This window comes from Corapipo altera, unplaced genomic scaffold (genome assembly GCF_003945725.1).
Source record: "Corapipo altera isolate COAL_440 unplaced genomic scaffold, ASM394572v1 55, whole genome shotgun sequence".
NCBI lineage: Eukaryota > Metazoa > Chordata > Aves > Passeriformes > Pipridae > Corapipo > Corapipo altera.
The window spans coordinates 4,609,756-4,622,721 of NW_020884882.1; the positions used below are offsets into that span (position 1 = coordinate 4,609,756).

At 34.2% G+C, this 12,966-nt stretch overlaps 1 protein-coding gene across 9 annotated transcripts in view; it reads right to left on the reverse strand.

Annotated features, from left to right (window-relative positions):
* The window catches only part of ERC2 (ELKS/RAB6-interacting/CAST family member 2), a 433,721-nt gene that overhangs the window by 123,553 nt on the left and 297,202 nt on the right, over positions 1-12,966 (reverse strand). For all 9 annotated transcript variants that reach the window (XR_003527258.1, XR_003527257.1, XR_003527256.1 and 6 more), the window contains one exon: positions 1,962-2,096. Coding sequence is in view for 1 of the 9 variants with exons in the window: in XM_027640844.1 (XP_027496645.1) it covers positions 1,962-2,096 (135 nt within the window). In the remaining 8 variants the exon portion in view is untranslated. The remainder of the gene's footprint in view (positions 1-1,961; positions 2,097-12,966) is intronic.

Sequence of the window (12,966 nt, forward strand, 5' to 3'; positions counted from 1 at the left end):
ACCTTCCATTACATGTATATGAAAGAATGTCCACAGTTTGTTTCCACTTACAGATTCATTAGACTCAAAGTGAAAAAGTTTTCTTTTTAATAACTAACCTAGTTATTCTTGGCAAAATTAAATTTACTGCTCCTACTCTTTCTCCACTGGGCACTGGAATACAATTGATCATCGTCTCCTTTATAACAACATTTTATGTATTAGAAGACTTATGTCTCCCTTTTGGTACTTTCTAGACTAAACAAACCATGTTCTTTAAGCCTTCCTCACAGGTCATGTTCTCTAAAACTCCTATCATTCTTGTTGCTCTCCTTTTGTCCCTTTCTAATTTGTCTGTGTTCCTTAAAGCATGGTGATCAAAACTGTATACAGCTTTTCAGATGAGGTCTCACCAGTGCTCAAAGGAACAAAATAATTGCTTCCTGCTTCTTTTCCAGCATTATACCTATCCCAGAATTAGACCAAATTCATTGCAATGGTATTCCATTGTGCAATTTAGATTCCTTTTTCCATACTATTGCATCAGTGCATGTGACTTCTCCCTTGTAAAGGGACTTGTCTTTACCAAATTTCAAATTACTGATTCTAGATTTTCTCCAGTTTATCATGACTGGAGGAACTTTTTGAGCAGTTTTACTGCTCCTACTACACTTGGAGTTTCTCACAGCATGATTCAAGATCAACAGTATTAATGGTTTTTCTATTTCATCACTGAAATAATCTCTAAAACAATACTCCACGGAAGTAAATAAAGGACAGATCTCTTTGGAATCCTTCTGTAACTGGCCCCCCTGTCTGACAATGAGCAACAGAAAATTTGTCTGTGGCACACTGTTTGTATCAGCTGCTCACCCATATCATGATGATTTCAATATTATTTAAATAAAAATACTAGTAAAATAGCTAGTATTGTATGTGCTCTATCTTTAATCATGCACCTATTTCCATCATTCATATAATGCCTTTATGTTCTTGAAGATGTTCTGATACAGACTTTCATGATGCTTCTTATCCATTCTTTTCCCTGATTAACCTGTTACCATGCATTGAAAAGCACGTTCTTGCCTAAATGTTTGTTCTCTTATATTGTCTTGTCCCTTAAGTTTTTTTCACAGGTTCAGATTTCTTGAAATAGTTGAAACCAGTGTCTGGGTTTCAGTAACACTGCAGTGGTTGTTACCTGTTTTTTCACTTCTCTTCATTCTGTTTTTTCATTCTATTCCTTGCATAAAGTCAAAACTTTTTTTAATTCACAGACATTTCCAGATAACTTTTCCTTTTTTTATAAGCTCAACCAACTTATCTTTGTTAATCAGAAACAGAACTAAACCAAGATAGCAAGTCCTTAATACCCTTCTCCCCTTTCTGACAGAAAAATGGTTCTTAGAATGTTCCAAGAATTCAAACAATTCTGTGTTGTGTTGTTCAGGTTTTGGGGTTTGTTTTTGTTTTTTTTTTTTTGAGTTGGTATCCAAGAAATTGAGTTTTCTCATACTTACCAGTTTCTGTCTCAGTACAACTCTATTGGTCATTCTAAAAAAAAGCATCTTTAGCTTCTTTGCTTCCTATTCCCAATTAAGTAGTCTATCATACATTCCCATTATAACTTCAACGTTTTTCCCTTTTATTTCTACCCAGACATTATGAACTTATAACCTATTTTAGTATCAAACAATGACTTTTCATATAAAAACAATGCTTAATTTTTCCTCAGGGTTCTCCATTTGAAAATGAGTTACTTGCGTATATAGACTGTTATTCCTAGTGCAGATAAATAAGGCACCAGACAAAAAGCCAAAATTTTAAACTATTTCAGGGATGTAAATAAATACCAGAGCTATGAGTCTCAGTTCAAAGAACACATCACTTGCTTATTAATTCTTTGGAAAATTTTTGTTTTATCTTGAGAGAGCAAAATAACAAAATCAGAAAACCGAAAAGTGAAAAACGAGGTGACCAACCTGATCTGGAGAGGGTCTGTGGTTGGAGTGTTGTGGCCTCCCAGGAGATCGATGATGGTGGTGGTGGTGATGGTGGTGGTAGTGGTGATGGTCATCATCATAGTTATCTGCCATCAGTTTCATTCTGTTTTGTGTCTGTTTAAGATGTAAAGCAAGACAATTCTATTACATGTTGGAACATATTACTCTAACGAGAGTCAGAGTTTTAGGAAGATCTTGGCTCTCCTTTTTTTTTAAAAGTCCAGACTGCTGGCTCACAAAGAAAAGGGAACAGAAATAGAAAAATAAAGTATGTGAACACATCCTCTGTTTCAGCTTTTACATCTGTAGAATTGCATAAAAAAGTCAGAAAAGTAAACGATCAAGGATGTTGCATCTGAAGCATGAAAAACATTCAGCTTTTCTAAATTTATTTAGAACAGTTTCCTATTTTTTCCAGTCTAATATTATGTCTTAACAGTTAACATTTTAAATCTCACTGAAAGGAATATTAAGTGTACTTCAAATATTTACAGTTAGCTTGTATACAACAATCATAAACAGTTATGCTAGAAGTTCTACTTTGGCTTACTTATTTTAATTGTACACCAGGACCGCCCCACTAAACTGTAAGGAAAATGAATCTGAAAACTAACTGATAGACACACAGGCACTTAGAGAAATGATTATGGAGCTTGACACATTACTGAATGGAAGTAAGTCTTAGATACAGATCTTGAAAAAGAGATCAACACTTCAGCTACAGTTGTGTACAGATAATAAAATCTATGTCACCATGAGATAACAAGATACATCACTGCTCTTTATCACTGTTACAATTATTCCATACCATGAAATACACGGACTGGAATAATTCAAACCTTGCTCATAACACCAAAAATATCTTACTACCAATTGTCTGATACCAGTGGATACAGTCCTTATTTTTTTGTGTTAGTAGGACTGAAGACTGTCACAGGCAAACCTATTAAACTGCAATCAAGTTTTACTTAATTTTGCACTAACGCAGCCCAGAATAAAATGCTGTCAAGTCTCAAAAACCTCTTTCAAAATAAAAATAATCAACTAGAGACATATACAATTATTATCACATGGTTAACTGAAGGAAAGACAGCAATCTTAACACACTTAACATCATGCAGGATGTACGGAAACCCGGATGAGGATGCTGGTTAAACACACCAGCCCAGGACTTCGCTCAAACTAATGAGTTTTTAAGCAGATTAATTTAAATACAACTCATTTGTTTGGGTATGTTCCTTTATTAACAGGGCTAATTGGCTCTCAATTCAAAGTGCCCGTGAGATACCTAGTGTCCCATAGCTAGTATCTGGGAAATTTACTTCCAGGACTACTGTAATTTGATTTTCCGATGAGAACAATCGCATATCAAAATCTCTGTTTGGAAAATTTCACTGGTAGGTGTATTTTAATAGAAATGTAAAACTCAGCGATTGCTAGTAAATTTCCCAATTTTAATGTTTTTTTGCTAAAGTTGAAAAGGTATTTGGGGAAAAAAAAGCAAACTAAATATTCATATTACATAATATTTGAAGTTAACTAAATCTAATGCAAGGAAAACTATTAACCACAGAATCACAGGAAATGTGTCTTTTCAGCAATTAATTTTTTTCCAGTTGTCACAGTGCTTCTCAAGCACTTCATGTGATGTCCATTAGAAGGATCATACTTTACAGGAGGGGATCTGTACTCAGTTCAAGTAGAAACAAACCAACCAACCCAAAACCAAATCCTTAAGGCATCCACAACAACAAGATACAGAAAAAAATCACAGATCAGATGTGCACCATCAGAATTTCTGAGCATCTCCATAGCACTGGAACAACATGTTCTCAGTGTGCCACAGAACAAGAGGAATCTGCACAGTTCATTTTCTCCCCCCCAAAAAAGAAGATGGACGCATAGAGCTGTATGAATTTCAGCTGTGACTTTCTACCAGTATTTCTAAAAAGACCATCTCAATCTGAAGCATCATAGCTGGTCTGTTTGTCTTTAGATGGAAAGAGGAAGGCCTTTTGAACAAAAGAGTGGAAAAGATGGAGAATTAATAGACAAATAATAAGCCACTTACTGTAAACACTGTAATACCCTGCCTCTTTAGGGAAGCTCCTAACATTTTATTAGTTTATTTTCTTATCAATGAACAGCCTTAAATTTCCTACCTTTCAACTGTATTCCATAAAAGAATGCAAAAGTTAAACAAGATGATATATGCAATCCTAAAAGTGTCCTCTGTAATGAGGTGTTGGGGATTAGGTGTGTCATGGGATAAGAACTGTAAATGAATGATGTCATCTTTCTAATTTGGTGCTGAAATATAAATAAACTACTTCTAATGTTTCTTCCTTTTGGATGCCAGATTGCAGTAAAATGTGCACAAAGAAATGTTAATGCTCTAGTAGCCCTCCTTTAGTCTGTCTGTTCTGGAAGCAAAATATATGAGAAATGTGAAATGAGAACTTCTTTTCCACCCGAGTGACCGGCAAACCATCCAAACTTTTACATGACTTGTGACTGCCATTAATTTCTTAAAATTATTCTAAATACTTCCCAAAATATTATTTTTAAAGCTTTTTGGTTTTATTTGTTAGCTCTTCACAATGATAACAGAAATGATTTTGAGGTTCTGTTTGCCTTTGCTTCAGCTACTGCCAGAGCACTGTACTTCCACACTGAACTGCATTTTCCAGGCATGCTTAGCTTTGACCTAAGAAGTACAAACATGGTATGATTTCAAAATTTTAAAAGTAGGACTTTTGAAGAGGATGTACAGGAGGATTTCTGGAAGAAGAACAAAAATAAAACCGTTCTGAGGAACAATACAATCCTTTTCACATCCTCCTAAACAAAAATCTGTAACATTGCTTCTGTTTGCTCCCCTTGCTAACTCTTAATCTTTAGTAGGCTTTGAAATGCCAGTTATATTTTTATTTGAGGAAGAAATTAATTAACCACATTGGAATTTGTTCAGGACCCCAGGGCTTCACATCCCTACACCTACATACACAGACACACAAAAAGGTGCTTTATCAGACAGACAGTAAATCCTCATAGTCTGGGTCCACATCAACACATTCAGGGACTGCCTCAGTACTGTCTGTCAGGGGAAAAAAACCACGTACTGACTTGGCAACGTCATCATTTCCTGCAACATCCCTGGCATACCTGAAAATTTCCTATTCAAGAACATCCAGCATCTTTTCTTATATTACTTTTGAAAGCACAACAATATCTAATATTCCATATGACTTTTCTGGATGGTCCGGAAATTGGGTTCTCAAAATACACAATTAATGAAAATTAGAGTGATAATCGTACATGTATTTAAACTGCACAGTATCTAATGTGCATCACATGTCACCCTGCACTCCTAATCTGAAATAGTTATAGGTCAAACTTTTATTCACATTTTCCTTTCAAACTCGAAAACAGGGTTTCCCAGAATTTACATAGCTACACCTCTGACAACGATTTTTTTTTTTTTTGAAAATGCCTGGTGAACAACAGGCCCACACCTGAGAAGGAGCAGGTTTTAATTTGGATTTATACTAGAGAAGAAAAACATGTTAACTTGTAAAATGCAACAATTAATTAACTGCATCTCCTACAGACCATGTATAGCCTTATTAGTTCAAGCTTAAACAATGTCCTCAGATTTTTCTCCTTTAAATTTATTGACTACATTCAATAAATATTGCATCCATTTTGAAATAAAGGAATGATCAAGGAATTAAAAGCAGCTTAAATGTAGGTGTACAGGTATATTAACCCTTAGGGTTTGAAACAGTCATCTTTGATCATTCAATATCACTATTTGCTAAGCTGTCAAGGTCATGAATGGTATGTGTAACTGAATTTTTAACCCACTTACCAAAGAATTTATGATCTAGCACTGTAAGAAAACTGACAGATATTTCTTGTCCTCCTAAAATTCTGTTGAGTCTAAGTAAGGATATACTGAAGTGAAATGAAAGTCTTTGATTGACTGGTAACAGACTAAATAGCTTAACAGCAATCTGTAACTGTAAAACTATAATATTAAAACTGTCTTTTAAAAAATATTTTAGCAAGGTGGCAATAGGGAACTATGCTTTGATCTGTCATCTGGATCAAGTTAACAACAAAACTCTCATGAATGAGGTTCAAATGAGGAAAAATAGTAAGATCTGTTGCTCTGGGATATAGGTGTAATACAATTCAATAGCTATTACTTTCCTTTGGATTTTCTTCTCAATCTCTCTTCACTAAATGGAATTTGAAATATTTCTAGAATATTCACTTTCAATAGGGTAGGATTTTTCCCTACATAACACGAGAAGGAGGCCTGCAAGCTATCCTGGAGCTATCCTGAGGTCTAATTGTTAAAGCACAACATTTAAAATCTGGAGACTCACCTTCTAGCTTTGACTCTGCAATTGCCTCTTTTGTTCAATGACACATGTTTGAAAATAAGCATTCTACTCTTTCCACAAAACACTCTGAGAACTTCATGTGGCAGGCTTTAGTTCTAGCATTCATGATTTTTAACAATAAATGATTTTATGTGAGCTTTTTTTTCTCCTAAGACAATATCTTAGAAAACATAAAAAGGTAATTACCTAAAAACTGGGTGTTTCACATATAGTGAAATACCATATAGTTCAAAAAGTTTATCCAGAAGTTGCATAAATTTAGTGAATTAACCTGGATTTAATGAAAACATTGCGACTGCAATTAGTTTTCCAGTATGAATCCAGTGCTTCAGGCTTGAATTCCATTAACTGAGAGTTAACAAAATGTTTGCCAGCTAAGTCAGCTCTGTACTTACTCTCTACAAATAAAATCGGTTTTCACGTTAGAACAATATTTTTACACATTCTTTGAAAACTGTTATCATCAGAAGACAAGGGAAGAATTTCTTTTAATTTCTACTGCTGCATCTCAAGTTTATAGAGATACCTGCACCTCACATAAGTGATTTGATAATAAGCCAAATAGTGAGATTAATTTGCCACCTAGAGAAGAGACTTAAGAGAGATTCCTTCACAAAGTTCCAGTTTAAAATTTTTTTAACTTCTTGATATACTGAGGGGTTTTGGGGCACTGGTTCACTAATTGCCTAGCTGAAGCAGAAAGGAATATTCTAAGGCTGTTATTGTTAAAAAGCCAAACCTTGAGACTGCTTTCTTTTTAATGGGAGCACGCTTCTTGAGACAAATTGTTAAAACATACCCAGCAAGTATGGTTTTGACAGAAGTGTCATTTTTCCACAAGCCAAAAGATCTGTTAATCAGTTATTGCTCTGAAGGATCTTTTGCCAATATCAGAGCTGCATGGAAGAAGTGGACTTCAGTGTATTTCAGAGTATTCTAGAGATTGTATTACTTTATCCTAATTATTCAGATCACTTTTAACAGCATGATAATAACAACATCATGCTAATTATTTCCAAAATAAATCGTACTTTTGTCTCAGTGTTTAGAAACATACAGTAATATTCATTTCAGGCTTTTTTGTTGCTTATGCAGTGAGGTTTTAGACACCAAGAAAATTCCAATAGAAAAAAATGAAGTAATGAAGACTCTAAGTTTGCAAGTACTCATCAGTAACTGAAAACATTACAGTGTGTTAACTAAGCAGGAACTCCAAATGCTAAATAACTATCATAATCATAACTGTATGGGTGTTGAAATGCATCACTATGGGGTAGACTTATGTTTTACTGAGTGCTTTAATTATGTTTTTTCTTTTTATAGCATCCCTGTAATGTAATCTGTTCTTACATTCTTACTCTTAACTACATTTTAACATGGGGTTTGCTGCTTTGTTTCCTGCCTCCATTGAAGAACACAAATTTTTCCTTGCTAAAATTCCAAATGGGCTAATAAGCATGTTTTTCTTTTCCTGTTATAATGTATGACTTGTCTTGGAAAGTGTGAGAGACAGGATGCATGCAGGCTGAAAGTGTGCATGACAACTTACTGGAGAAAAGTTTGGCTACTTGGCATTTAACTCTTTTTATTTTTTACCACATTAATGATAAGACTGTTCCACAGTAAAGGTTTTCTGCTAAGAAAGTATATAATATTTTCTTTTTCACATCTATATTTAGTTATATACTAAACTTAATTCACATGATGTTTTTACATTAAAATCTCACAATTCTTATCATCTGTAACATGGATGTAACCAGAACATTTGACCTTCAGCCTCTGTCTGACCTCACAGGACAGAGAATAGGGATTCAGAAACAGTACTGAATATTTTCCAAGTTTTCATTAAATCCAACATTCCTCACAGGTGAAACACAAAATCAATTGCTTGTCAAATTAGACATTGACTCCTGTGCAGCAGTGCAAGGCAGTTTCCAATGTAGACCTTTTCAAAGACTTGGATCTGATAATTTAGTGTTGAACATGAGCACAGAAGCTTTACAGATATTTCAATTTTTTAATTAGAATACTAACTGATATGAACAACCTGCTACTTTGCAAGGTTACAAAATGTATCCGACTTACCCTGTAAGAAGTTAAAGCTCACAGTAAGTCTCCCTCTTCACCAATTGAGGGACAATAGTCTCACAAACACACCAGCTGGGATATTGGACACTTGGCAGACGGAGACAGGCAGCAGTTCCAAGTGCCAAGACACCTTTCTCAAGCACTAAGGCCAAATTTCAACTTTCCTGACACTTGTGATTAAAGAAACTTATGTTGATTTGAACATGGCCCGTGACTTTTTACATGCATTTTCTGCATTTAGAGTTTGTGTTTTTCAAGTATTTTCAATTATTCTGTGAACTAAAACTATGGTTTGAAGCGCAGGAAATATCTTTAATAACACAGCATACTCAGTAATGTACAGGCTAAAGTCATGCTAAAGGTATTTGTCTCAGTCCTACTACTAAACTTGGTAATTACACAGAAGTATGTAAGAACATAGACACAAAGAAGTGGTTTAAAAAGCATAATTAAAGCTCTGAAACAGTAGCTGCCTGAGGACATCTCAGGCCAGATCCCACTAAATGCAGACAAGCAACGGAAGAAGTCAAGTTCTCTTTTTTTCCCTTTTACAACAGGAAATAACTCATTAAAAAGATACTTCCCCATAATAATTATTTTAAACCAGACATGAATCAGAAACTTCAGCAGCTAAATAAAACCTTTGAAACTGCAAATCTCAGGCTAGCAGCACTGGTTGTTTTTTTAGCATTTTTAGTGTCTGAATTGTTCATTTCAGCTGCAATTTTTGCAATTTCAGTACCAAGCCCAGGTCTCTCATTTGTATCATATACAAAATATATCTTAAGTTGCAAATACTACATTTCTTCCATTGCATGCAATAAAAATTGATAAATAGAACGTAAATTTCAACACATGGATGGTATATAGGAATATAGACTGAAATGGAGATAACACCACACCACTGTCTTGATATGCTCTACAGAGACACTTAACTTAAAACTAATTTCCTTTTTATGCTAGTTTGTAGAAGTTACAAGTTTTATCCATCATTACAGCAGTAGAAAAATCTGACATCCAATACTTACAATATTTTTTTTTTAATAACTGGCTACTTAGCACTATATTTGAGATCAAGTGTTCAACTATATTTAGCCTTAATATCATGGGGTACATTGTAGTAGAACTTAAGGATTTGTTTCAAAAATGTCTCCTGGAGCAAAACCATTATAATGGAGATATTCACTGTTCTTATTTGAGATACTCAATACCCATTTTTACCTACCAAGTAAGCCAGATCCAAAATTTAAAAAGTTCCAGTGTTAATATATACATTATTTGATATCTGTATTACCCACTTCTTCCATCTAAGATTTTCAGTCTCAGTGGATTTAAAACATTTGTCTGAACAAAGGGTATTATGATGATATAGCTATTGAGAAGTTCTAGGATAAGTTCACAATGAGATTATCACCAGTGAAAAAGGCTGCCATGAGACATGGCCATGCTTAAGCTTTGATACAGATTCTTCAAGAATGTCCTCTCTTCAGAGTGTTTTTCAAACAGAAACAGATTTTAAAGCAGGAAAGGATTTATGTACCAAGCCTGTGGTGCCTTCAGGGGCTGACTGCTATAAGCTATAAGGCAAAAAAAACCCCTCTTATTGGAAAATATTTGTGTGAAAATACCATCCAAAAGAATTTGGATTCCTGAGAGCATAAGGAGAAAAAGTGATGCCATATCTATGACTCCAGTCCTTCAACTGTCATAGCATAAATTGTCAAATCTTAATCAGAATACGTGAAAAGTGCTACGTGAGCACTGCCAACATTTTCAGTATTTTTCCAAGACAGAATGTGTCTTTTGAATCAATAGTTTGTTAAGGAAAGGACACACATTTTCTTTTCTACCTTTGCCATATGGAGCCTGATGCATTAAGCTATAGGAAGTGGCATTCTGCCCTTTCACCCCTACAGTGAGTGGTCTGTCTGCACTGGTTTTATATCTAAGCTGCTTGTACTTGGCAAAATCAAGATGTAATTCAATTGTAAAGACTGTAATGACTCCAATCAAAAACACAGATTCAAAACTCAGGTTAAAATTTAAGACAACAAACCCCAATGTTAGGACATGCAGAAATATTCCTAATTATACCTATTATTATATAATATAATATAATATAATATAATATCGTATCATATATAATAATTTGATATTATTATATTTCTAATTGATAGAAAGGCATATACTAAAAGGATTTTTAAGACAGTAAGGCCATTGAATGCATGGTCTGCTTGTATTGACATAAATGGGATCCAAACACCTAGATTTAAAATCAGAGAGTAATAGCCATTTCACTACGATTTCTGAGAACTTTCAAAGAAAAAATTACCAGACTGATTATCTTCATATGAGTTCAATATATGAAGTTATTAGAACATCTTTTCTTACCTGTCCAAAATAAACAAAGAACCGGAGTAGCATAAGCATAACAAAAATAAAGCTAAAACTTAAGGGTCTCAGATTACTCTTGTGTACAAAGTTACTTAAAGCTTGAGCAAGACCAGTATTATGAGTGATAACAAACAGTATGAACAGAAGAGGAGAAAAATCAGCACAGTGGTCAATTCTGTCTGAGGTACCCATGTGAATGGCTTCACACCACGGGTTCTATTTGCTGTGCAGTTATACTTAGATTCAACTCTACCATAAAGCTTTCTGAAGTAGATATGTGTAAATAATAATAATAATAACAACAAGAATAACAATGTGTTCCTACAATATTGCCATCTGTAAAATTCAAAGCAACCAAAAAGATTAACTTGGTTTAACAACATCAGAAACTTAAACAATAATGATTAGGAACCAACACAATAACAGGGCAGTGCTACTGATCCCAAGTGCTACAGATGATAATGTCTACAGACACCATAATAGAGCATTGCAAGATTTTTTTGTTCCCACCCTTGTTAAACATATAGAGAGCTTAAATACAATTAATTAATTCACAGTGTTGCAGAACAATGTTTTGGGCTGCCAGAATAATCACAAATCACAACAACTTCTTATCATATCCTTTTTCTCATACGGTAATATAAGCACTTTCAATATCATAAAATACACAGTGCAATACAGCTGAATTAATCTATCACTGAAAATACAACGTGGGGTATTTTGTTATTCTTGAATCTTTGATATCAGCACCATAATATCACAGTAGCACTATTTCTGATGTACCTAACTAGAACAGTATATGTAATGCAACATTTTGCCCTTCTATTCCATTTTATTCCTTTGCTGCTGAAAGAGTTCTTTAAAATATTTACATGGTAACTAGCAAGAAATAGTTCTGCATATTGCAGGCAGAAGAAAATATTGTGAATTGTTAGTTTGCTGAGAAACTTACACGCATTTTTTAAATTCCTGGATTGTTTCTCACCCTTTTTGTTTCACTAGCAATATATTCATATGATGAAATATAGAGCAGTGAACTAACAGACTGGAGAAGACTGCCAAACACCAGCTTTGCCTCTGGCCAGAGTATTCTGTACACCTGCAGTCCTGAAAACGCTGGAAAGGTTTCTAATTTCATGTTTTGAGAAGAAAAATAAAATGCTCTCAAGGAGTTGGAAGACCTTGCACTTTGGCCAACTCCACTTACATTTTTGGCTCTATATCCTAAAAGTGAAAAGAGACAACTGGGAAATTTGCTCGCAGTATCCAAGTTCAGAATGAATCAGTAACTTAGCAGTGTCTTCTGCTCTTACCAAAATCTCTTGAGACGTTCTAAAAATGGGCTTTAAGCTAATTATTTCATGAAGGATTGCATCACTATACAAATTTCTCTAAAAATAGCTGTTTCAGAATTCTCAAAAGGAATCTTGGCCAGGGTGATTATACATATTACATAATCACTCAGCCAAGCCCACATGGTGATTTTGTTTAATGCTGTATTTCTGAAAGCTTCTTAAAAGCCTACTACAAAGTTCTACGGCTCTCAAAACACAGCATTTGGTGTATGAATCAAAGCAATTCCAGTGGTTGCTTTGCTGGAGTGCATTACTATGCTTGCCATTTATTTAAAGCAGTAAACGATAAATATTTAACTGACAGATTGCAGCTGCTAAATTGTATTTAAATCATGACAATTAAATGTTTGTTTCTTATGGGAATGTGTTTGCAACACAGAGGTCAGTATTATTACTACTAATGTTACAGCTGGATACACTGTGATAGAAATAATTTTCTTAGGTTATCAAAATATAATGTGAGAAACCTGCAAAAGTAAGCTAGCACTTGAGATAAAAACAATTATCTTCTTCCAGCTTAGAAATAACAGAAGTTTTACTTACACTCACACAGTCACAATCCATAAAAATATGGCTCAACTCATTCACAGAAATAAAATTTTAATCTTTAGACATATGTCTATCTATGGCTTTATTTAAAATAAATCTTAGAAGTTCTCATTTCCTTATAAAGGTACTATATTTCATTTCTCTAAAATGCCTCTTTTTTCTTTTGCAGTGTAAAAATTGTAACGA